At 47.9% G+C, this 26,518-nt stretch overlaps 1 protein-coding gene across 1 annotated transcript; it reads left to right on the top strand.

The window, feature by feature from the left end:
* Positions 1–649: 649 nt before the first annotated feature.
* On the top strand, positions 650–26,518 carry ERCC1 (ERCC excision repair 1, endonuclease non-catalytic subunit). Its single transcript, XM_066586754.1, has 11 exons — positions 650–701; positions 3,203–3,320; positions 7,489–7,603; positions 8,994–9,389; positions 18,915–19,018; positions 20,279–20,378; positions 20,467–20,543; positions 22,683–22,782; positions 22,882–22,953; positions 25,747–25,815; positions 26,277–26,518. Exons 3-11 carry the CDS (start codon positions 7,517–7,519, stop codon positions 26,328–26,330), a joined length of 1,059 nt encoding a protein of 352 aa, XP_066442851.1. The 5' UTR covers positions 650–701; positions 3,203–3,320; positions 7,489–7,516; the 3' UTR covers positions 26,331–26,518.

The following is a 26,518-nucleotide window of genomic DNA, read 5'->3' as shown; positions in this document are numbered from 1 at the left end:
ATGTTGCATGTGATTTTCGGTTGTATGAACCCCCACCACCCCCAGAAGAAAAAAAAACACGGCATGCGCTATATTGGTGGATATTATGCATCGAAATAGCCCACTGAAATCAAGAGGTGTGGAAGTCCGCAGTAACACAGGAAACCGGCATATTTGTTGCGATTTCCATACAAAATTGATGCACTTTTGTGTGTTTTTATTTTTACATACGTAACAAAACTGTTCGGCAAAAACATGCAGGGAATCGGCGAGACTGCCTGTATGAGAGCGGCTTAGGGTGCAGGTTTTTGGTGTATTATTAGGCGGCTGTACGTGTGCTTACGGGGGTCTGCTGATGGTGGGAGCTGTATTACAGGGCAGGGATGGGCTGTAGCACACAGTACAGGTTTTGCCTGGTCGGCACTGATGTGATATCTGCCACACCAGCTTATATATGAAATACTACTGAGAAGTCCAGAAAGATTCCCCATGACTGTTTTTACAGGGGTCAGGAACGAAAATGCTGCCTTCCAGTAGGTGGCGCTGCAGAGGTAATGTTCCATCTCCCTTAGTTGTTTTTACATGTGAACAGCCATGGCCGCTGATAGTAGAGCTAAAACTACATCTCCCAGCATGCAACGCACTCAGCATACCACTTACTTCCTGTTCCGCCGGATGTCGCTGTGCTCAGCAGCTGTCGCTGTAGAGCTTGGCAGAGAGAGGTAAGAAGTGTGAGAAGGTCCCGGCAGTGTGTGCCATGTCCACCCCGCACCCCCGCCGGCTCGGGGAATCTTCTTAACCCCTTAAGGACGGGATGGTTTTTTGCATGATGATCTGTAGTTATTATTGGTACCACTTTGGGTATATATTCTGTATTGTAAAACTTTTATTAACTTTTTTTGAGAGCAATGAGAAAAACCCCTCAATTATTTTTGTATAGCGTTATTCAGGCAACATAAATGACATAACCTCTTTTTCTGCGGTCGGTGCAATTTACAGCGATACCAAAATTATGTATATATTAGGATTTTCGATTTTTGTACAATAAAAGCACTTTTTTGGGGAAATACATTTTTTTCTACATCGCTGTATTCAAAGTCCCAGAACTTTTTTTTTTTCCATGGGCGGAGCTCTGCAAGGGCTTGTGCTTTTTTTATTTTTACTTAAAGGGGTTGTCCCGCGCCGAAACGGGGTTTTTTTTTTTTCAACCCCCCCCCCCCGTTCGGCGCGAGACAACCCCGATGCAGGGAAGTAAAGGAAGTTTACCGGAGCGCTTACCTTAATCCCCGCGCTCCGGTGACTTCAATACTTACCGCTGAAGATGGCCGCCGGGATCCTCTGTCTTCGTGGACCGCAGCTCTTCTGTGCGGTCCACTGCCGATTCCAGCCTCCTGATTGGCTGGAATCGGCACGTGACGGGGCGGAGCTACACGGAGCCGCTCTCTGGCACGAGCGGCTCCATAGAAGATTACAGAAGACCCGGACTGCGCAAGCGCGGCTAATTTGGCCATCGGAGGCCGAAAATTAGTCGGGCTCCATGGGAGCGAGGACGCCAGCAACGGAGCAGGTAAGTATAAAACTTTTTATAACTTCTGTATGGCTCATAATTAATGCACAATGTATATTACAAAGTGCATTATTATGGCCATACAGAAGTGTATAACCCCACTTGCTGCCTCGGGACAACCCCTTTAACGAGTTGGTTGTTTTTTATTGGTACCGTTGGTACACGTGTGTCTCTTAAGTCCATTAAAAAATGCCCATGCGCGCCGCTCATTGCATAAATACTCTTACGCCTGTGTGACACCGACCTTAGGAATTAAAAGGGTTTTCCAGTGAAATACTATTGATGACGTATTATAAGGATCGGTCATCAATAGTTGATCGGCTGGGGTCCGTCGTATGGGACCCGACCGATCAGCTGAGCGGGTGCAGGCTGTCCGCACCGCAATAACACAGAGGTCGGAGCGGAAGTCTCTGCGCCGACCTTAGTGTAGTGTCCAGTGCTTGTAACTGCAGTATGCCTCTCATTGAAATCAATAGGACCGCTACCTGCAGTTACAAGCACTGGCCACTACACAGGAGACGGAGCAGCAGCAGCTTTCACTCCAACCCCGCTGTATCCCGGCACTGACAGCCGCTGCTGCCTGGAACATCCCTTTCCGTTTATTCTACACACTGCAGTTACATCATCTTATCCTCTCATGTTTATACCAATAATAAAGAAGTCAATTTGGCGCATCTCAGAGTGATCCTGGCAGGATCCTTCTCTATGGTGGAGCTGCTCATAAATGCCACACGTTATGTCAGTTCTCGGCGTTTCATGGCAATTGTTGATCAAGTAGATATGACATACAGATGTCACATTTTATGGTAAAACACGTTTAACTGGGTAGAATATAATCCGTCCCGGCAGAACATGCGGGCTGCTGGGGGAGCCTCCAGGAGGCACTCGCCACGTGCGATGCGAGCGGACAAGAAGAGATAGCAGTATTCACCGCAGTGTTACAGGCCTTACGGAGGTCATGTGATGCGGCAGTACCGTCTACTAGTGACCCCGTATACACATCGCTCCGCCTTTAGGGCTTCTACACACGGTTGTTTTGCGCACGTAAAATATAAACCGAGAATAGATACGTTTTTCTCGTTAGCGCGTTTTGTGAGATTGGAAATAATGTAGAACCTGCTCTATCGCTCTGCATTTGTGCAGCAAAGGCTTCTATAAAAGTCTATTGGAGGTCCGCGAGGAATGTGTGAAACGCTGCGCAAAACCGTAAAAAACACATCTGGGCCTTGTTAAGCGAACAGCCTTGTAATCTACGGAATGGGTGTGTTATGCGCAAAAGAGTGCCGGACTATCCACAGACACGCGTGCAAATCCACCCCATCCAACCTCGCACATGCGCAAAAAATGTGCAACGGCAGGCGGTTTTGTGCATACGCCCGTATGAAGAAGCCCGTGCAGTTACCCAATTCACACAGTAGTCTAGGGGATGTGGCTGCATCACGTGGGCCCCCGCTAGTAGTGACAAGGGCCAGGGGTCTGGCCGGGACACTGGAGCATCAGTGCAGGATACAATGGTGGGCTGCAGGCCGTCCTGGACGCCTTCTCTCTCGCCTACAAGTGCCGCTGTGTAATGGGAGAGGCGGAGGGGCTTTGTCCTTCTACCTCCGCAGAGTCTGGTGCCCTCCAGTTTGACATTGTACAATACTTTTGTTCCAGGGAGTCAGAGGGAGACCTCCACTACCTGTCGGGAGACCTGTGGATGAGGGGGCGACACTCGTGAGGGCCGTGATGGAGCTGTGGAGCCTCGCCAGAAGCTGATACTGCTGCAGCGATGGTGAGTATTGGGGCTCATTCACACAAATGTAAATACGCAGCCTATCGCTGTTTTTTAGTTCCATTAGCTGTTGGGAACGCTGGGTGACGGCCGCTATCCCCTGCGCTCCAGCTCTCACACAGGTTGTCATCGCCATGACCTGGTTTTATACTAGAGCGGTCTCGATGACAGCCTTCTGAGTACTGAGCTTCCATAACAGCCGGGACACGGGAGCGTATTCTTGCATGCTGGCCATTCAGAGAGACGCGCCTGGTACGCCATAGCGAGAGACTCACTGAGTCATTGCTGCCTTCTGTAGCTAATTGAGGGGGTTAGGCCTGGCTCACACGGGCAGGTTTGATATGCGGAACCTGCGGGAGATCTGTAAATCAAGCCGCCCGCAGGGATGTATGGGCACCTGCATAGCAGCTTTTTAGCATGCGGATGTGATTTATTTTTTCTGGAGTGCGGGTTGATATCGCAGCATGCTTTATCTTCCTGTAGATCCAGGCGTGCCCGTATACATGCGCTGTGCTGAAGAAAGAAGATCTGGCCGCCACGGAGGAGACCCGCGCTGGATCCGGAGAGGTAAGAAGCTGCCTTTTAATGTCTATTTCTGCGGGCATGCACAGATTCGGCTGTGGGAATCAGCAGCCGAATCCGTGTGAGACTGGCCTTAATCTTCCCCTACGACATCCTTTTAGGACTTGCTCTTCGGGCTTTGTGTTATTAAATAACTCCTTTTTTCATCTGAAATATTTTTTTTTATTACTTATTTTTTTTACCCAAACTCTCCTTCCCCGAAACCTTTATCCACCCCCCCATATAATGCTGAGCAGCCGGAGAGATCATCATCACAATGAAAGAGACTGAAAGAGAAAAAGGCGTCTGTCGTGATTTGTGTTCACAACCACCAAATATACAAAAATCCATATAAATAGACCTGAAAAACCAACACGGGTTTTTTCACCAACATCCAAATCTAAGAACAGGCCCAGCGTTTCCTGTTAGGCTGGGTTCACACTGGGCAGATTTGCCGCGAAAATTCCATCCTGCGGCTGCTAATCCCGGGATTGGCCAGCCATCTGGACGAGATTTCTCAGAAATCTCGTCCACACGGGATGGCGAATCCGCCGGCCGCAGCATGTTCATTTTTTTTACGTCTTCCGCTGCGGCCGGCGCTCCAATAGAGGAGCTCAGTGCCGCAGGTTTTGAAGCAGCGCTTCTCCCGGCGGAAATCTTGCAGCTTTTCGCTGCGGCCACACCGCGAGATTTCCTCCGGGAATTCGGCATGTGAGAACCCAGGCTAAGTATGACATCCAGGACAACAATGTATCAGGTGCGGCTACTAATAATGTCTAAAGCCGGGCTTATTCTGCTTCTAATGACATGTAGAGCTGCCGGCCCTGACATATTCAGTCACTGTGCCCCTAGTTCTTCCAACCTTGCTTTTCAAATGGATTCCTTTTTTTACTGATATTTAAAGGAGTTTTCCACCGAGATATTCTTGATGACCTATCAGGATAGGTCATCAATAGTTGATCGGCCGGGGCCCGCCGCTCTGAACCCCGACCAATCAGCTGTGCGGGCGCATTCTGTCAGTGCCGCAATAACACAGAGGTCATGGCCGGCGCTTGTAACTGCAGGCACAGCTCTTATTGAAATAAACACAAGCTGTACCTGCAGTTGCAAGCGCCGGCCTCTACATGGGAGGTTGGCGCGGAGGCTTCCAGTCTGACCTCTGTGTATTTGAAGCGGAAGCCTCTGCGCTGACCTCCTAGTTGCAGCTCCACCGGTAAAGGTGAATGGTCTGTGCGAGGAATAAGTATCCTAGAGACTGTCCGATAAGTCCTTACCCACCACCAGATCTATCCGTGATAGTGCTGCCAAATATCCACGTATTTGGCCCTCCCAGGAAGAGGACATACTTTGCTGGGGGGGAGTGGCCTATACTGTCTTCAATGAGATTCAATGAAGGAAAGTACACTAAGTAGGGTTGTGAAGTAACACATGTAGGAAAGCAATCCACCCATATCCAGCATAAATCTATACTCAAAAAGATTATTAAACAACTGAGAAGGGAGAAAAGAATCCAAGCCGTATGAATGACCAAAGCTGTATAGCTGAGAACAGGTTGGGGCACCAGTCCTCCATGGAACTCTATTCACGGCATGTCATAGTAATGGTCATGTACCGCTCTGGCCACCTCAATCATCAACTTTCCGGAGAAGATGTATCCAGACTGGTTGAAGGAAGGTGAGCGCGGACGTTCTTTAGTTGGCAGGTCTCTGCAAACGCCTCTCATGGTGATCGTCCACCTCATCTCCCCTTCCAGTTTCTCAAAGAAGTGTCTCTTCATTCGTAAATACCCGTAATTTGGCAGGATACAACAGAGGGGATGTTTACATCCTATAGTCTGTTTAACATCGTGGAAGGCTGCCGTTCACTTTGTAAGTAGAGGGGGAAAAATTCCCCTTACCTTATCACACCCACCCTTCTTATGCGGCGCACATCTGGATTGGCAGATCTTCCATAGAATCCCCATGAAAGTGTTTGCTACCAGACATTGTGGCCCTGCACATCCAGTTTCCAGGGTAGCTCCACCAACTTTCTTGCACCATTTCTGTCCTTAATTTTTAGTTTTCTACAGGAAAAATGGACACTCTGTTCCCATCCACAAGGAGCTCTTTTATATCATGAGCTTTGTGCAATATAGTGTCGCTATCCTTAAAATGTAAGAGTTTAACCAGAACTGAAAGTGGCGAAGCCCCTGGAGGAGGTGGTCTCGTAGGGATCCTGTGGGCTTTTTCCACTTCACATAGGGGTGACAAAGACTCCTGGGAGTCCCGCCATCTTGGGAGTCCCGTTCCTCCTCACCTCCAATGTTCCAGAGGGATCTGTGTGGCAGATCATGGCACAGCTGATTTCTGAGGACACGACCATAACGCTCTTATCAGATGTCGATCACTGCTTATAAACCCTAGAAGAAAGAGAGTCCCAGCAGCACTTGTAGTGCACCACCCTTGTGGTTGGATCAATTTAAGTGGATGCAACAGCCTTACCAGAGCCAGACCACCTCTGTCAGGAATCTTCAACCAATAAAGAATGTGGCAGCATCCATAGGTGTAGAAATGATAATAAATGTATTCCCCCATATTTTTTCCGAATAGTGGACTTATATTTTACAGTCCGAGAACAAACGTCTGTAGTGGTTTCCCCTACATATGCAAGGCCACTTGCCCATGTAGCCTTGCATATGTAGGGGAAACCAAAATAGTTTTGTTTCGTTTTGTGTTGTAGATATTGGAGTACATATGGTCGATCACGCTCACCCAGGCACCTGGTTTCAATTTGCATACATTTAATTACTCACATGGGACGCCGCAGTGTTACGCTATGAAACCGGAGGTTGCCATGAAACCGGAGGTTGCCAGGATGGAAGCGGTTCGACCATACTTTGTAACTATGTATATTGATGTATTGTCTTGATGTGTCCAGGGAATTTTTATGAATGGGATTATGGGACGCCTGGAAGTTGAGGGGCACGTCCTTTTCTATATGGTATGCTATTTAAACACTGCTTGTGATGGATTCAGGTATGCTTGACAAAGGTCTAATTACTGACCGAAACGTCGCTATTTGTTACTATGGGGGAATACATTTATTATTTCTACTCCTATGGATGCTGCCACATTCTTTATTGCTCATAGACCCTGTGACCAGGATATATCCCAAGTAAGAACTGGAGCTTTTATGAGTTGCAGCTGCTCAGATCCCTGGCCAAGCCTTTTCCTCCATAACCCCTTAATAAGGGAGGTCCACAGTCACGACATCCATCTGCTGGCGACGGCATCAAACTGCTATGCAGAGCATCTCTCTATGATGGTCCCCTATGGTGATGCCACAGAGTCCTTCAGCACTTGCTGCCGGGTTCTCTCAGATTACCACTGATTGCTGGTGACCGTATGATCAACATATATTTGGGAAGAACACCTTTGCATGTTACCTATAACATGCCATAGAAGGGGTACCACTTTCCGAACGCTCTCTTAGCACTCTAAGCATGTATATGTTGGGTATACCCAATATTTGTGCGTGCCGTGTGGTGGTAAACGCGGTGAGTATGGATTTACCCTGGCGGGCCGCTACATGTTGAGCCCGGACTCATTTGGTCTTTTCACTTTTGTAGTTATTGACAAACGATCTGCAATCAGAAGATGGAGACGCCGGGAAAAGAGCGTGAGTCTGCAAAGGGGGAGCCCAAACGATTCATCATTCCTTCTCTGGAACCAGAGGAAGTCCCGGTGAGAAGAGTTTATCACTGTTGTTTAACCCCTTAAGGACATGGGATGTACAGTTATGTCTTCTGCGTTCGGGGTTTGTATGGAGGGGGATCAGGAGTCAATCCCGCTCCATACAATGCGGGTGCTGGCTATTGCTCACAGCTGATGCCCATCAGCAACCATAACTATTCTGTGGGTCAGTCTGATTATGATGATACAAAGTTTTTCATATATTGTTTTATTTTTATTTTTTGCTGTAACTATTTTCTGCTGTCAGAACTCCTATATAATTCCATTAACATAATTGTATGAGTGCTGTTTTTTTGTGAGACACCCTGAAGCTTCTATTGGCTCCATTTTGGAGTGCGTACAACTTTTTCATCGCTTTTTATACCATTTTTTTCTGGAGTGAGCAACAAAGCACAATTCCGGCGCTGTGTGTTTTTCTTCCAACAATGTTCACTGTGCAGGACAAATAATGCGTTTCTTTGATAGACCGGGCAAGAACTTGTGATTGTTTGATTGCTTATGCATTATAATGTAATATCATAGTGACTGGCATTCTACCAAGCCACGCCACAGGCATGCCTTTGATAGTCAGTCAGCCATGGCAGCGCCCCAATGACTGTTAGAACAGAGGGATATAGTCCACTTGGGCTCCTGTTAGCTTTACTTTGCAGTGCTTGTGGAGAGATGAAGATGGGCTGTCTGATAGTATACCATTCCAGTGATCGGAGGTCTCGCGGCCCGTTCCCCAACTGATCACAACTAACTTGTGTCTATAGTAGTATAGTTAAATGGTAGGTTCACTTTAAAACCCATCATGACCCTTCTGGGGTAAATGCCCTTCCTGCCATGTTGTGGACCTTGACGGTTCCTGTAGGATCTTTGCCCCTCTCCCTTCTATCTAAGGGTCCTTTTAGACGAGCAGATTCTCGTTTGAACCAGTGAGTGACGTCACCATTCAAACGGGAATCTTCAGTCTTTCACATTTGCTGTAAAAGAGAACGACTGAACAATCGCTGTTTAAACCAAACTATAACCGAATGAGCCAGCGATGATTTTATGCCTGCAGAAACTGGAATGATTCTCGCTCGTCATACAGTCGTTGGCTCGCGTTTAGACAAAATGAATATCGCTCACTTTCACTCGTTTGAACAATTTTTTTGGAACAATATCTTTCCGTCTAAACGCGGCGTAACGCACTGGATTTTGAGAGCTTGGGATGGGTCTCCTTAGCCTCAAACTCCCTCATATGACTGGGAGTAAAATATGGAATGACTTGGAGTATAACTCAATGCCAGATGGCTTCTCCGCTTGCTTTGGGCTTCAGAAGATGCGTTCAAAGAAAGGTTATAAGGGTTCTTGATGAAATGTGTGACAATCCTGAGACTTTGTGTTTTGGTGCTAGGTACGGTCCCTGTTCCAAGCCCCAGCAGCCGGTCAGCCGTCCAGCGTGGGGTCCACTGGAAGTTACGCAGATTACATTATTCAGGAGACCAAGGTTCCTGGATGGAAACGTCCGTGCCAGAAGCCAGATGTGGGCTCCGGCCAGAAGCCAGATGTGGGCTCCGGACAGAAACCTCAGAGCGAGAAGTTGTCCTCGAGCCTAGAAGTAAATGTCCAGCATCAGGAGACACATTTGGGCCCAGAATCAAAATCTCAAAGGGAGAACACAGCCTTGGCCCCAAATGTAAGTGAGGAGGAGAGTCCCAAAACTGTCAGCAGCTCATCTGCAGGACTACCAGCTATTCCAACTCTGAGGCCTGGAGGCGGGAGGAGCTGCATTGTGGTCAGCCCTCGACAGGTAATGCAAACCAACAAAGCCCATTAAGGGCTGCTTAGCATTTCCTTTCATTTAAAGGGGTTTTCTCGGCAGCGTCAGCTGTCACAGCCAGGATGCATCGGGGGCAGGGTGGAAGTTGCTGCTCCAACCCCTGTGTAGTGGCCAGCGCTTGTAATTGCAGGTGCAGCTCCCATCACTGGCACTGACGGTCAGCGCTGCCTGGGAAACCCCTTTAATCAAAACTGATGCACAATATATCATTATAAGGCCTTATTCAAATGGGTGTTTTTCTTCTGTTCAAATACAGTATGATTTTTTTTTTTTTTTAATTTGGTTAAACTTGCAAAGAAATAGAACACATTGATTTCAATAACTATTTCAATGTCCTTTCTTGGTCCAGTTCTTCAACGAAAATCGCCCATTCAAGTCAAGGGTTGTGTTTTTAAAAATAAAAAAAAAGCATGATGTGAGTGTGATCCATTTTTAATGCAGGCAAATAAGGGGACTTTGCAAATAGCACACAGCATGAAAATCGCACAAAAAATCGTCCCATTTTCCACAGATCGCACTCGCCCGTGTTAGTAACACCTTGGGGTGCAGGCGCAGGTTCTCTGATCTACAGCTGTAAGTCTGCTGCTTCCCTTCTCACAGATATGAATGGCAAAGTTCTGATTACCTATAGTCGTCTCCAGGGGCGCCTAGACATGTTGATCTGTTCCATATCCATTTATGTTACAAAGGTTTCCCAGGACTTTGATACTGATGGGCTATCCTCAGGATGGTTCAGCAGTAATCATACGGGTCTGACTCCTGGCACCCCTGCTCAACTGAATGAAAATCCCACAACGCCCCGACTGCTGGTCCTCATCATTATCAGGCACGTTGCTGTACATTTAGTTCTTGGATTGCAAGTCTGTTACATTTACTTGAATGGGACTGGACTGCAATACCAGGCACAGCCACTACAAAACGTATGGCACTGTGTGGTAAACATTGAAGGGGACACCACGCTTCCTAGAGCACCACGTCTACATTGGTCATCTCATCAGTGGGGATGCTGGGAGCCGAAATACCACCTATCTGATACTGATGGCCCGTCTCCTTGAAATAAAATTATAGTTGCATTTTAAATGGCTGAACTTTGTTTCCACATTGCTTTACTTCTCTTGTACTGACAAGGTGTTTACAGTGCACTGCGCTCTGCGCCATTCACGTTCTGGCTTGCTTGCTGATAACCCAGTGAGCCCCGTGCTCCCTCCAGTGTCGCCTTCTCCCTATGACCATGCAGCATGGCTCCACGATTTCGCCTTTGGCTCCTTAGTCCATGTATGTAGGAGACAAATGATATTTTTTGGTCGCAGTGGCCACCGCTTTAGCTCAGGTGTTCAGTTCTGCAAGTGTTTCAGCACTTTGTTAGTTTCCAACAGCTGCAGTGGTCTTTGGTGTCTGCATTGAGTACGAGGGGCCGTGGGGGACACAGCGGAGACTTATCAAACTCTCTAAAACAAAAATTGTCTTTGGTTCCTACAGCAGCCAATCACAGCCCAGCTTAGTGACGAAGCTTGTTTGCACCTTAATGACCAACTAGTTTTTTTCTGGGGGGGTTTTCATCGTCGCATTTCAGGAATCGTCACTTTTTAATTTTTCCAGCGACGCAGCCGTATGAGGGCTTGTTTCTTGCAGGACAAGTTGTATTTTTTTGTATGGCATCATTTTGGGTATAATGTGCTGTATAGATCTTCTAATAAGCTTTTTAGGGGGACAAAAGAAATTCCGCCATTTGTTTTTTGCTTCGCATTTCTACAGTGTTCAGCATGCAGAATAAATCCTGAGATCACCTTACTCTCCGGGTCGGCACGGTTCCGGCGACACCAAGTTTATACAGTTTTGTATGTTTCGCTATTTTTGTTCACAATGTGTCGCCACATTCCAAGAGCCGGAGCATCTTTATTTGTCTATCGATGAAGCTCTATGGGGGCTTGTGGTTTTTTGCGTGATGAACGCTAATCTTCATTTATCCCATTTTTGGGAACATTTTAATTGCTTTTCATTAAATTTTTTTTTCTAGGGACAAGATGAACAAAACCTGCATTTATGGCATGTTTTTTTTAAATTTCTAACAGTGTACATCAAATTTATATTGTTTTTTTTCTTAGGGGGATTTTTTTTTACAACTTTTTCACGCTTAAAAAAAAAAGAAAAATGTCTGTATGTATTTTTTATCTCTGCAATCAAGACCTTTTTTGTTAACGCTGCTGCACAAAGCTTTTTTTGCGGCATGAGTCTTATATTGTAATGATACGATTCATTGATTCATATGATGTTTTGATGTTTTCTATTCCATTTTTGGTAACAGGCAATTTTTTTCCGCCATTTTTTTCTTGTATTTTTTATGTCACCCATATTATGGGTTAAATAATGAACTACCCATTTTCTGTGGGTTATAATGAATGCGGTGATACCAGATTTGTGTTTTTGTCCTTTTTTTTTTCCCTTTTCCACATAGCAAAGGGGGTGTGCGTGCGTGCGTGCGTTTTTGTTTTTTTTTTAATTCTTTTTTTTAACTTTTTTATGTTTGTCCCACTAGGGGACTTAAATATCACCATCTTTTATCAATCTTATAATACACTGCTGTATTTCAGTATAACAGTGTATTATCAAGCCTATGAAGTGTATTATCAGTCTGAGGCTGAACTTCATAGGCCACCGTAGCTGGCAGACCCAAAGAGCATATCGAAGTCTCCTAACGGCTGCCGTTAAGGCCTCCTTCACACGGGCGAAAACGTCGTGTGATTTTGCTACAAATCGCATGTAAGAGAAGCCCATGCTTTCATATGGGTTCCTTCACACATAGGATGTTTTATAGCATGCGACAACCCGACACAAAAACCTCACCGGTCTGGCGATATCCCCGCGACTCGTGAGGTTTTGTAGGCCATGTTTCCCTATGAGGCCTTCCTCTCTGTTGCATCGCATGACAACCGTGCGATGCAATGCAACTTTGACAGTAGCAAATGCTACTGTCAAAGCTATAATCTAAGCCCTAACTGCAGGAAAAAAAACACACATACATCACCTTAGATGCGCTGTCAGCCCGGCCGCAGCTTCTCCCCAGGTCCCGACCCTGATCTTCTCTTCTGGTTGGGGTTTCAAAAATCCCCACCTCCTGGAAGCACTGGCTGTGATTGGCTGACACTTAGCCAATCACAGCAAGTGCTCGATGAATGGCAGTGATTGAACTAATCACAGCCATTCTTTGAGCACTGGCTGTGATTGGCTAGGCGGCAGCCAATCACAGCCAGCGCTTCCAGCAGCCGGGGATTTTTCAATCCCCGGCCAGAAGATGAAGATGATGATCAGTGCCGGGACCTGGGGAGAAGCTGCAGCAGCGCCCAGGACAGTGCAGGAGAGGTGATGCATACTTTTTTTTTCCCCTTTAGTTACAGCTTATTTTCAGGGTAGGGCTTATATTTCAAGGACCCCTACCTCCCCCCCCCCCCCCGAAAATCCTCGCATGTTATGCTACAAAGTTGTGCTACGGGATTGCCGCAAGAATACGCAGCGATATCGCACGGTGCAGCGACGCTATATCGCTGTGATTTTCTTGTGGCGGTGCTGTGTCGCCTGTGTGAAGGAGGCTAAAAAGGGATATGGGCTGTCATGAGGTGTTAAAAATGAAATCTATGCTCTGATTGATTGCTCTAGGCAACAAAGCCAGTTTTAGTTTTTTACACCGTTAGTGAGTCACATGCAGCTTTGTCCGAACCGCATTCATGTTACCATATTAAACGCAGAGGAATCCAAATAACCCCCCTGCAGCAGTCGTAGATCACACAGCAGGAGCCTGGGGACAGCTTCCCTTTAAATGCAGGGAAGACGAGATGTACCTGAAGTTCAGTACAAGATAAGTCAATCAAAGTTTCTCGTCTGTTATCATTGGGGGACACAGCTCTGACCTTGGGTATAGCTTCTGCCACTAGGAGGCGACACTAAGCACAAAAGTGTGAACTCCTCTCACTAGCTATACCCCTCCTGCAAGCAGCATGCTAGCTCAGTTTTTTGCTTAGTGTCTAGGAGGCAGGACTGTCTCTCCTGCTGAGACTATTTTTTATTTATTTTCATCAGTTTTTTCCCCGGAAGGCCAGGGCATAACGAGGAGGCAGGACTCTCCCCGTTAACCCACCGAGGGCGGCGAACAGAGGTGATATGTAGCCCTTTGTTGTCTGCCGGGCCCCCTCTGAAGAAAAGGAGGCACACTCGGCCACCAAACTGAGTGTGACCCGCCAGCCATAGAGCCCCCCTTATTTATGGTCTGGCATCCACTGCCCCACCAAAGGCAGGTAATGATGGGAGAAGCTCTGCTGGAGCCCGGGAGCCACCCCACCTCAGGAAGGAGGTAAGTATGTGGGTTTGTTTTGTTGTTGCCGCCCAATGTGCGTTGCGCTGCTTGCTATGCCGCCTGCTGCGCTACTTGTTTTCCATTGCGCTGCTACTTATGCCGCCTGCTGCGCTGTTACAGGGCGGCTGCAGCTTATGCACCCGCAGCACCGATGTTTAAGCTGCGCCCGCGGCTGTTTTTTGTCGGCCGCGGCTTGCGCTGCCGGCCGCCTGCGGCTGAGGTTGCCGCGGACCCGGCGTGTGCCTGCTGCTCTTTTCGTGCCGGGGCTCCTCGCGCCGTCGGCCCGGCATGCAGACGTTGGAATTTTGCCGCCATGCAGACGTTGGAATTTTGCCGCCTAGCAGACGTTGGAATTTTGCCGCCTAGCGGACGTTGGAATTTTCCCACCGTGCGGGCGCCTGTATTTTACCGCCGAGCGGGCGCTTGATTTTCCCGCCAAGCGGGCGACTACCCTGTGGCGCCCCGCGTCCCTCTTTCCGTAGCGCCGCCCGGTGTACGCATAGCGCCTTACAGCCGGTTTGCCGGCCCCACTCTCCGTGTTGGCGCAGGGACATTTTAAAATCGCCTCCAAAGCGGCCACGCGCAGCAGAACAGGCCACGCGATTTTTAGTGGTTTTGCACCAGCATCGCCCCCTACAGCAGCGTTTGTCACGTTTCCTGCGTGCGTTGCCGCCAGTCAGGACTGGTGGTGGATAACCGTGTCGCACGGCCACCATTGCCTTGCTGCTGAACAGATTGCGTAGCTCGCAACGTTCGGGCGTTTGATTGCCATAGGCTGGCATATAATGCTACTGTGCGACCCGCTTTGCCCGCAGGCAGCAGCTGACCACTCCTTACGCAATCCTCTCAGCGAAACTGAGGTCGCTGGGACCCCTTCCGTACTACACACAGACTATCGGTGGCTCCCTGGTCGCTGATAGCGCCCCTATTACCCCTTCCATACAGAAGGAGTACCACACAGCTACCCATATCTGCTACGGACCGGGTTGAGCGTTGCCTGACTAAAGCTCCCCCATTGCCCCCCTGCAGTTCCCTGCAGCCAGCAGTACCGCGGTGTCTAAGTCCAGGATGACACGCGGACAGGGCGGCCAGAGCCACATGCCAGATGCGCTCTCGCTACAGCTCTATATATACTGACAACAGTGTGCGAACTCTTGTCAGCATTACTCGGGGCTCGTTGACTGGATTCATCGTTCCCCATGTCGGCTCCGCACCGGGTTGAGCCTTACATGTCGGCAGCTCCCCTGTGGTTCCCCCCGCGGTCACATGCACCACAGTGTCCGCGTCCAGGAGGACATGCAGGCGGGGCGCCCAGAGCCAAATACCAAGTGCGCTCGCGCTGTAGTTCGAGATTAAGCAGAGAGAATCTCGTCTTACAGATAACAGTATGCGATCTCTTGTCAGTACTCACACAGGGAGGCTCTGGACTCATTTTTCCTCATGTCTGTCCCGAATACGGTTGAACTCCTCTACAGACAATCGCACCACAGTGTCCGTGTCCAGGAGGACACGATGACAGCGGCCGGCAAGGGTCACATACTATGTGCGCGCTCGTTAAGGAACGAGACTACATCCAGCCGGAGAATATCTTGCCCTACGTACAACAGGGTTCAAGCTGCTTGTTGGCGGTACCCTAGGCGGCTGAGACCGGTGGTACTTCAATGCCCGAAGCAGCGCATAGACTGGTTTGAGCAGGCGTCAGCTTTGTCCCCTCAGTAGTTTCCTGCACCCTGAGTCGCAGTTCGGGACAGAGCCGCATATCAAGTGCGCTCCCTGCTGCCGTACTGGTCTACAAGCTGATTATCAGCGGTACCCCGGCCTTGATGTTAGGTCTGACCGGGTTGCCCTGGCTTTACAGCTAGCCCCCTGCTTTTCCCTGCAGGCAACAAGACTGCTAGGTCCGATGCCGGGATAGCACACGGACAGGGTCCGGCTAGTACCACATCGGTATGGGGTCTCGCTATTGGACGAGAGTTGCATTCCCCCCCAAAATTAGTCACCTTATGGACAACATGTATTGGGCCTTGTGTGGAGCAAGGTGTTAAGGCAGCAGTATGCAGGCCAAAACTCTTAAGGAAGTCAAACAGCCGTCGGGCTTCCTTCGGTCTGGCCAAGTCTTGTGGTACCCTGCTGAGGAATATACTATTCTCAGGAATTCTGTGAACACGTCGTATTCGCCTCTACCCCACAGAAGCTTACGCTCCAGACGTTTTTCATAACGGCTAGCCTCCCTGGAGTTCCCACCTGCAGCTTAGGGCGATCTACGATGACAGGAGAGCCGCATACTATTATGCCCCCGCCACAGACAGAAGTGACGCGGGGCGCCCCTCTGGCGGCGCTTTGTAGTGCCGAGTTCGTTTCTTTCGGGCGTTCTCTGAACCACAAGGCATGTGTGTACTTTCTAGGAATGATTGACTGCTAGTTCTACAGCCGTGTCAGTAGGACGTGGATAGCTCTCTGCAGGAGACAGAGCTCCTGCGGACCCTGGTGGGGTACAGAACAGGCCACGTTCCTCCCATTGGGGATGGGGAGACTGACCGTAGGAGTGCTCGGTATTCTAAATGGTCACTAGTGTCGGTTCAGGTGTAGAGCGCTGATCCTCAGCAAACTAGGCCCTCCTAGTCGCTTGCGAGACTGATTGTATAGGAAGGTAAAACGTCCAATGGAGTTAGGGCGGACAGATCCAGCAACTCGCTGCGACCTTCCTGCATTGTTCTCCCTGCATTATGACTTGCAGGACAGCGTAAGACAGTCCATACTTGTACTGTCTGCAATTTTAGGGTTCCTCCATCCCTACTGTGGAGGTTTCCTCAAAGGGATCAGTGAGTCTCGGACCAGTGTACCCTTGCTGCCTTGTGCGGTCAATTTTTCTGTACCCAGTGGAGTCACACGGTTACATTGCATCCCAGCACGGGGCCAGCCCTAGTTGATCACGAAATGGGCAGAAGTCCTCGCTAGCCCATGGGGCCATGCAGAGGCGGACGCCGTGGGCATTGTTGCAGAATCATGGAACCAAACTTTTTCCTCTCACGACCCTTTTTCAAGTTACAGCTAATCAGACAGCCGACGCCATGGACGGAGGCTGTCAGCATATACAGCATCAAGGTCATACGGCAGGCCTTCCAACCGTGGTCAACACGGGACTCCAGCATGAGACGGTTGCATATCTCAACAGGTCGTTTCTCCACTGGCGGCTGGAGTCGAATGTCCCTTTATCACGGAGGGACGGTGAAGGTGAGATCGAATACCTGGAGGTATACGGGACCTGACTTTACAACTAAGTCTCCTGGTAGAAGGCCCACAACCCTGATGTTTCGGCGCCTATGGCTTCACAGCTCCATCTTCGGATGCCTATTGGGTACGGATGGTACAGGAAACGGTCGTTATCTACCCGCTGTATGGCCTACCGGCGGTATCAGGATCCACTTCGGTGAGGTATCGGTGGGCACCTTCTCGGTAGTTCCAAGGAACGCTCCAGGGCAGGTTTCTCGGTTGACTACGCCAGAGTACCTGGCGCGCTGCCGGTAATCCCGGCAACTCCGACTGGATCCCTGCGTTTCCAGAGTAGACTCCTTACAATGACTTTGCCTTGCAGCAATTCAGGGCGACTATGCCAGCAAGGTCATATTCCCAGGCTGTATTATTTGGAAGGCGTATGCCTCGTCGGCAGCCCCTTGTCTGGGTTCTGTTTTTTTCGTCCCTCAGAGGGTGGATGGGGCTGTTATTTAGGCCCCTTTAGGCTCTGTCTGAGCATGCGGGATACCTAGCCATCCATCAACGCCGGTCGCAGTTGAAGGACAGATTACTTCCTTACACATGCGACTCCTTATATTTTCCCGCCCCCTTGGGTACTGCTCTAGAACGTCCCAAGGTCAGAGCTGTGTCCCCCAATGATAACAGACGAGAAAACAAGATTTGGTAAGAACTTACCGTAAAATCTCTTTCTCATCTTGTTCATTGGGGGACACAGCACCCACCCAGTCTAGTATTGGAACTGTGACGTATACTCCCTAGGGGAGGGTCCTCGGTGCAGTCGCACAAGGTGTTGGAATGAGTTACAGTTCGTGAGTATTGTTGTTTATTATCTATGTTGTATCCTACTGGCTGCTCCTACTGCTTGCACACAAACTGAGCTAGCATGCTGCTTGCAGGAGGGGTATAGCTAGTGGGAGGAGTTCACACTTTTGTGCTTAGTGTCACCTCCTAGTGGCAGAAGCTATACCCAAGGTCAGAGCTGTGTCCCCCAATGAACAAGACGAGAAAGAGATTTTACGGTAAGTTCTTACCAAATCTTGTTTTTCAGTTGCCTAATATTATATGTTGCCTGCATGTCTCATTCCAAGCAGCACTCAGAAGTTCAGTTTTATACAAAGTACTGCTGCTTCCTCTGTCCTGCGGTCTACGTCCGTTCTGGACGGTGTCGCTTGCGCCATGATCTCTGATTTCCCATTTTTCCAGCAGCACCTGAGGCAGTTTTTGAGAGCTCTTCATGTGATGTAGTAGAGACCATGATGGTGCTGGAGCATTACCTGCTTGTGTGAGACGTCTTTAAAGGGGTTTTCATGGAATTTTAATTTTTTTTAAACGGTTGGCCATGCTAAAACATAAGGATACACTCACCATCCTGAGTCCCTACAGCTCGTGCGCCGCTTCTGCCCTTCTCCCTACTGGGTCTGTGCTTACATCCTCCAGTCAGTTTGTGGACGGGACATTAGATTGCTGCAGCAGCTGAGCACTAGGGTCTGTGATCGGCTGCAGCAGCTGAGCACTGGGGTCTGTGATCGGCTGCAGCAGCTGAGCACTGGGGTCTGTGATCGGCTGCAGCAGCTGAGCACTGGGGTCTGTGATCGGCTGCAGCAGCTGAGCACTGGGGTCTGTGATCGGCTGCAGCAGCTGAGCACTGGGGTCTGTGATCGGCTGCAGCAGCTGAGCACTGGAGTCTGTGATTGGCTGCAGCAGTCTGTGACCTCCCATTCAGGATGTTAACAGACCCTGCGGGGAGAAGGACCGGTGCAGCGCTGGAGCTGTGGGGGTTCCGGTCGGGTCACTATAGTCTTATGTATGGCCAGCTGGTTTTTGAACACAAATCTCGGAAGCTTCCTTTAAGTGCTGCTCTATTCAGATCTTATTGCCTTGTTTCTCTGCAGAGGGGGAACCCACTTCTTAAACATATTCGAAATATACCCTGGGAGTTTGGAGAAATTGTGCCAGATTATCTCCTGGGGGAGACGTGCTGTGCCTTTTTTCTTAGGTGAGTCACTTTGTAAAGTACATTTATGTATCTGTATATGATCTTTGCATATAAGCCTATTCTATCTTCTCTGGGTCCTATCTGGATACCCCTATATGATGTGTGTTGTCGGATTCTCAGAGCCAGCGGTTCTATTGCAATTGCAAACAGGAGGGGGGAAAGTGGGCAGCCCTGTCGGGTTCCTCTGTGGAGTGAGATGGAGGTGGAGGTCAGGCCGTTTACTACTACTCTGGCTGTCGGAGACTTATATAGAATAGAGATCCACTTGATAAATGAGTCTCCGAATCCAAATCTCCGTAGGACCTCCATCAAATATGGCCATTCAACTGCATTGAATGCCTTAGCCGCATCTAGTGAGGCCAAGGCCCAGTCCGATCTCCACCTCCATCCCACCTGTGTAATCACCTGCGTCCTTCTGATGTTGTCTGATGTAGACATTCCTGGGATAAAGCCAGATTGATCAGGCTGTATAATTTTCTTAATGGCTTGGTTTAAACGAGAGGCCAATATTTTAGTGAGGATTTTGTAGTCTGTATTTAATAAGGAAATTGGTCTATACGAACCGCAATCTTCTGGGTTTTTATCTGGTTTTAAAATGAGGACTATATTGGCTTCTAACATTGATTCTGGGAGATGGTTTTTATCGAATATGTATTCATATAGGGAGAGCAGGTGCGGCATTACTTCCTTTTTATAGTGCAAATAGACCTCCACTGGGAGTCCATCCGGGCCCGGAGTCTTGTTTTTTGCCATGTCATTTATTGCCTCTTCTATCTCTTCCTCTGTAATGGGAGAATCTAATGAGGACTTATGAGTGTCTTGCAATACTGGGAATATTTCTGTATATGATCTTTTCGTCTAAGTATTGGAGTCAATAGATGGCATCCGTAAAAAAATGACAGATGTAGCAAAGTTTAACTTGACTCTTAAAAATATTCTGTACAGGTTTAACCCATTATTTGCCCTTCCAGTAGCTTTTAAATGGGTTTTCTTGTGTTATAATAACACTTTTTAATGGCGTAAGATAGGAAGACTTGTTATAGAAAGTGACGGCTGTCCAGGTAAACCTCGCTACATCTGTATGCAGAGCAGTAAGCATACTTATGCTGCAGTACGGGAGCCCGTGGTTGACGACTGGTATCGGTGGGACATATACTTTTGTTTTGCCGTGTTTTGTGGAACGCCCCGGGGTATTTCGGAGACACGTCTGTTCCTGCAGTTTGTATCCAGTGGTACAATGTCCTTTCTCTGCTTACCTAGTTTGCGGTATCACAACCTGAACCCTGAATACATACACACGCGGCTGCGGTCTCTGGGCCAGTCCTTCGCACTCCGTGTTCTGTTAGTGCTGGTGGACGTGGTAAGTATGACGGTCCAGGCGTTACTTAGGACCGGCAGCTCAGACCTCTGAATTTTAATTCTATTATTTTGCACACTTTTTTTTGCAGAAAGACCCACATTTTACACTAAAAGAGCTGGCAAAGATCTGCATCCTATCAGACTGCACTCTGATACTGAGCTGGAGGTAAGAGCAACAATCCTAGAGGTCTGACCTCTGATAGTCCCGAAATGCTTGCATTATTTAATGTGCTTAGAGTATTTATTGTAGGTATGTATACCTCTGATAGTCAATGTATTTTGACTGCTGTTGCCAGTTTTTGGTTTCAGCTGAGACAATGTAATCAGCGCTCCCCGGGCAGAACACAGCATGTGGTCCCTCTTATAAGCTGTTCTGCCGAATGATGGATTTCATGCCGAACTGAAAATCCTCATTTGGCAGAAAAGTGAAAGATAAGCACATTTACACCAAACGGTTATCACTCAAAATTTGGCTTTTGAGCAATAATCGTTGTGTGTAAATGGGCCTTTAGGATGGATCTCTACTTACCCCAGGGACACTTAGGCTACCTACACACAGGTGAGCGCAATCTTAGGCCGAGAAACTTGGCCCGATATTGCTCTCCTCAACGTGCGTTTTCATGCCAATGCGAGACGTTTTTCTTGTGCGGCTTTCAGGCGCATTAGAGGATCAGCAAGTGTTTTCCATGGGAAACCTCGCATCACACTCATGTGCACATTGCCTGATGTCTTTTACTGTCCCCTTGAGAACAATGGGCGATGGGGTCCGAGGAATGTGAAAAGAAAGGGCATGCCACGATTTTTTCCTGCACTGCAGCACTCTTGTGTGTGTCTCCATTCAAAAGAATGCGGTTCATATTCGCAAAAATTTGGTGAGTCTCGCAACACACCAAACTCGCGCAAGATTCTCAGCCGCATGAAACCGGCCTTATGGGCTCACTCACACGGGCGTTTTTTGGGACAAATTTTTTGTGCGCATAACTGATGCAGTCAAAAAATCACATGACCGAAGCCAGCAGCATGGTGGAAAAAACCGCTGCTAGCAACGTTTATTCTCCAAAAAGGCTTGGTTACACGGGCGTTTGTACGCTCAAAAAGAGCGCTGCCCGCTATCCCATTGAATTCAATGCAGCCGGCAATACAGCCAGCTCCATTGAAAGCAGTGGGCTGCCGGCAAGCGCTGTATTAATTTTCAGGGAAGGACTTCAAATATAAGCCCTTCCCTGAAAACCATCCTAAAAAAGTGTAAAAAATAAAAATCTATACTCACCTCTCTGCAGCTGCCAGGGCTCAGACACTTCAAGCCAGCTCTTCTCCTGAACTGCTTTCAGTAGTATTCAGCAGGCGGGGATTTAAAATCCCTGCCTGATGAATGGGCTGCCTCTGATTGGCTGAGCACTGTAACCAATCAGAGGCAGCTCTCTGCTATTGAATGAGAGCTGCCTTTGATTTGGTCCCAGCACTCAGGCAATCAGAGGCAGCACTCAGCCAATCAGAGGCAGCACTCAGCCAATCAGAGGCAGCACTCACTCACCCATTCATTGTGTCCTATAATTTTCGCCACATGCGTTTGTGTGCATGAAAAAGTCGCACATGTGACCGCTCCCATTGCAAAGCATTGGGTCTATATAGATGCGGAACACAAACGCAGCTGTCATACGGGCGTACAAACGCCCGTGTGACTGAGCCCTTAGGTTGCCCTCACACAGGCACTTTTTACGGGGTTTACTAAACTCTGTGTCAGGAATGCTATCTTTTTTCCTTAGGGAGAACACACAGAAGGTGAGTGGGGAGACTTATAGGGCCATTCATACTCCTATGGTTAATATGCAAATAAGGGAGATGGAACGATACCTCTGCAGCGCCACCTATTGGAAGGCAGTGTTCCTGCAAATCATTGTTAAGACTCTTTATACAAGCCTTGTAACGATGACTGGGAATTGAAAGCCAAGCCATAATTCATACGTTTTTAATTCCCAGTGGCTGTTTTATTGGTGTCCCTCACAGGTGTAATCAGCTCCCTCATTTGGTAGTCTGCTAGCTGCATGTTGAGGGGATGCAGCTATCTGCCCTCCTTAGTCAGTAAGTATATGGCCATTTTCTGTGATTGCATTCCAAAGAATGGGGTTCATATTTGCGCAAGATTTATGCGTATCGCCATGCACAAATCTGGCACGTTTTTCTTGCCCATGTGAGGCCGGCCTTACTGTTGATTCTCCAACCACGTCTGCTGGCAGTTTGTTCCCAGCACCCACCACTCTTTCAATATGCTGTTTTCTGACATTGCTTCTGCTTCTCCTTACAGTCCAGAGGAGGCCGCACGGTATTTGGAGACCTACAGATGCTATGAACAAAAACCAGCTGATGCCCTCAAAGAGAGGACAGAGAGCGACTTCATGTCCAAGGTGGGCAGAGTGGTAGACCCCACATGGTGATGGATATTAAGGGGCTGCATGTCTGTGTATGTCGGGTATTACGCCGTTATCTCCCTGATTGTATTACAGATCACAGACTGCCTCACCACCATCAAGTCCGTCAACAAGACAGACAGCTGCACTTTACTCACTACATTTGGGGTTAGTTTTCTTCCACTTTCTGCATAGTGTATGAGACCACTGACTCCATGGAAGTGGAGATGACATTTACCATAAGGAGGACATTGCTCAGGTTCTCCTAGTTATACCTGTTTCTCAGACAGATGGGAGACAGCATGGTGGTTTTTATCCCCCGAGACAGAGATTATTAAGCTGCTTCCCTAAAGTTCTGATTGGCAACTGAGCCTCGCCACCATACAGGAGCTGGGCAGGTATCCACGCAGAACTAAACAGAAGCCTCAGCAAGCTGGATCATAACTCAAGGATCGAGATTTATCATGATTTAACCCCTTAGTGACACGGCCTATCGTGGCCCAAAGAACACAACAATTTTTTTAGGGATTTTCATCTCCACTTTTCAAAAGCCATAACTTTTTTTTCCTGTCGTCACGGCCGTATGAAAGCTTTCTTTTTTGTGTTGCAAACTACTTCTTATTGGTATCATTTTTGGGTGCATATAATGTGTTGTGAAACTTTTCGTATTTTTTTAAGAGCAGTGAGAAAAACATCAATTCTGCCATTGTTTGTTTTTTTTTTGTTTTTTTTACATAGTTGATCTTGCAGCATAAATCACATGGTAGATGTTTTTCTCTTTTGCACAATAAAACCCTTTTGTTTGAAATTATTCTACATCACTACTTTCAAAGTCCCGTAACTTTTTTTATTTTTCCGTGGACGGAGCTCTGTGAGGGCTTGTTTTTTGTGTGATGAGCTGTAGTTTTTATTGTTACCAATTTGGGATACATAGGGCTCTTTTGATCACTTTTATTGCATTTTTTTGAGGAGGCAAAACAAACAATAAGTATGTTGTTTTTGTTTTGTTTTTTTCTTTAGTTTTTGCCGTGCAGGATAAGGGCTCCTGTCTACGGATGATAGTGCATTGCGTTACTCCAGATGATAATCCGCCCTCGAGTAACGCAGTGCACGCTTTTCATAGTGTTGCTATGGAAAGCACAGCCCCCTGTCCATGAGTGGAGAATCATAGCGATTCTCCGCGGTGAGCCTATCTAGCAAAAAGTTTTTTTCTTTTTACACTACATTTTTAATATCTCTGTAGGGAACTTGAACCATAACCACTATAATAATGCATTGCAGTACTTCTGTACTGCAATGCCTTAGAACTTACAATAGCGATCATAGGCAAGGGAAAGCCGAGACACCAGTATCTGGTGTCCTGTTGCCGTAACAGCCCTTCCCGATTACATCTGATCCCGCGCCCTATAGAGGACCTAAGTTTATGGCCTATTGCGTTCAGTACGTCTTGTAGTGTTAAGGGGTTGTCCCGCGAAACAAAGTGGGTCTATACACTTCTGTATGGCCATATTAATGCACTTTGTAATATACATTGTGCATTAAATATGAGCCATACAGAAGTTATTCACTTACCTGTTCCGTTGCTGGCGTCCTCGTCTCCATGGTGCCGTCTAATTTTCAGCATCTAATCGCCGGATTAGACGCGCTTGCGCAGTCCGGTCTTCTTCTTTTCTGAATGGGGCCGCTCGTGCCGGAGAGCGGCTCCTCGTAGCTCCGCCCCGTCACGTGCCGATTCCAGCCAATCAGGAGGCTGGAATCGGCAATGGACCGCACAGAAGACCTGCGGTCCACCGAGGGTGAAGATCCCGGCGGCCATCTTCGCAAGGTAAGTAAGAAGTCACCGGAGCGCGGGGATTCAGGTAAGCACTATCCGGTTTTTTTTTTTAACCCCTGCATCGGGTTTGTCTCGCGCCAAACGGGGGGGGGCTATTGAAAAAAAAAAAACCCCGTTTCGGCGCGGGACAACCCCTTTAATGGTTTTTACCCCGTTGGCCCACGTTTGATCAGCTGCCAGCCCGACAATCATCACAGCTTCAGTGTCACCCACAGCTGCACCTATCTGTCTGGATAAAACTAGAAGGCCCAGAGGCCCAGTCATACTGACGATGAGCTGCCCCTTACCCATCAAACATTCATGGCCTACTTAAGGATGTCTTTGTATTAGTAGAGGCATATAGTGATCTTCCAACACTAATCATGGGTTTTAGTCAGACTATTTAAACATGTGCCTTACATTTACTGTAGATTCTGTCACCTCCAATGAGCCAAGCGCCATAAAGGATTGGGCGCACAGTAGAGGGGTTCCCAGGCTCCAAGTTGTAATTGTTATACTTTGTTCACGTGCTCAATAGTCCACCCTATGCTGCACGCTTGGGAGAGAATGTAACGATAAGGTATGTTCTGTGCCCTTGCTACTATGCAGCCAATACTTTAGTTTCGAGGGCTCATTGGAGGCGACAGTTCATTTAAAGGGAACCTGTCACATCCTATAAGCACCATGAACTAAGGGTCCTTCTACACGAGCCGATTCTCAATGAATGAGCGAACAATGTCAGAGTTCAGTCGTGCATCCTGTTCATACAGGCAGATACATTGTTGGTGCCTTACTCGAGCGAGTACCACACTGAGTTCAACCCTTCACCCTATTACTACTTCCTGCTGTGACGTGTCAGCGTCCACATCTCCACAGCAGAGAGAGAGAGAGAGCGCGCGCTCAGCACCAGGCTGGTCAAAATGCTCTGGTCTCCCATTGACTTCAATGGCGTTCGTTACTCGAAACGAGCTCTCGAATATCACGAAAAGCTTGACTCGACTAACGAGCTCCCGAGCATTTTGGTACTTGCTCATCTCTAATGCTTATAAAACATGGCAGGTTCCCATTAAGACCTGTAACATGTTAAACCATCCTATTACGCCATTTACAGTATGTATGTAGTGTTGAATGAACTTGTCTCCTTGCAGACTCTCGCTGACCTTGCAAATGCATCTCGAGAAGATCTGTCTCTATGTCCAGGACTTGGACCCCAAAAAGTAAGTCTGATATTGGATGGACCTTGACTATGGGCCAATGGAGAAACTGTTTGGGTGGGGATAGCCTTTATTTATATGTCTAGAGAAACATGTCTCCTCCCTGTATAGGAGGAGTATTACATACTTGGCCTATTCTTATCTTAAGAGACACTTTCTGCCTTGTTAGGCCATATTGACATCTTAGAGGGGGGGTGCCCTCACTTGGGGTCTACCACTGAGCCAGAATAGAGTCACTAATATAGAGCAACGCACGCTGTCGAACCTAACCATGTAATGCATTTAATGGCCATGGCAGGGGGCAAAAAAGCCCATAGACCCCTGCCAAAATCAGCTGGGATGTGAGGAGTTGGACCTGCAACAGTCAGCTGCGCACAGCCAGGAGTCTCATATTAAAGGGACTGTCCTGATGACTTCCATGAACATTGATGTTTTTCTCGTGAACTTCATTTGTATTGTCGTAGGCCAAGAGACTGTTCGATGCTCTACATGAGCCATTCCTGAAAGCTAAAAAGTAAGGTTCACCTGCAGCGACCCAGAAAACGAAAGACGAACACAGTTTGTGGATGCAGCCATTCCCTGAAGTGACGGACACAAAAATAACACTGGCCAGTTTTTCAGAATTTTTTTTTTATTGTGTACCAAATATAAATGGGATATAATAAAGGTTCTATTACTGCTGAATAATAAAGGAGTTTTAATCACA

The sequence above is a fragment of the Eleutherodactylus coqui genome, chromosome 13, assembly GCF_035609145.1.
Source record: "Eleutherodactylus coqui strain aEleCoq1 chromosome 13, aEleCoq1.hap1, whole genome shotgun sequence".
NCBI lineage: Eukaryota > Metazoa > Chordata > Amphibia > Anura > Eleutherodactylidae > Eleutherodactylus > Eleutherodactylus coqui.
Note: the sequence above shows the minus strand (reverse complement) of the source record. Positions and strands in the feature narration are given on the sequence as shown.

Excerpts from the sequence above, each read along its gene's own strand:
- ERCC1 (XM_066586754.1), top strand. The coding sequence starts at position 7,517 with ATGGAGACGCCGGGAAAAGAGCGTGAGTCTGCAAAGGGGGAGCCCAAA. Across the intron at positions 7,604-8,993 it reads TGGAACCAGAGGAAGTCCCG|GTACGGTCCCTGTTCCAAGC; the intron begins GTGAGAAGAGTT and ends TTTTGGTGCTAG. Across the intron at positions 22,954-25,746 it reads CTTTACTCACTACATTTGGG|ACTCTCGCTGACCTTGCAAA; the intron begins GTTAGTTTTCTT and ends GTCTCCTTGCAG.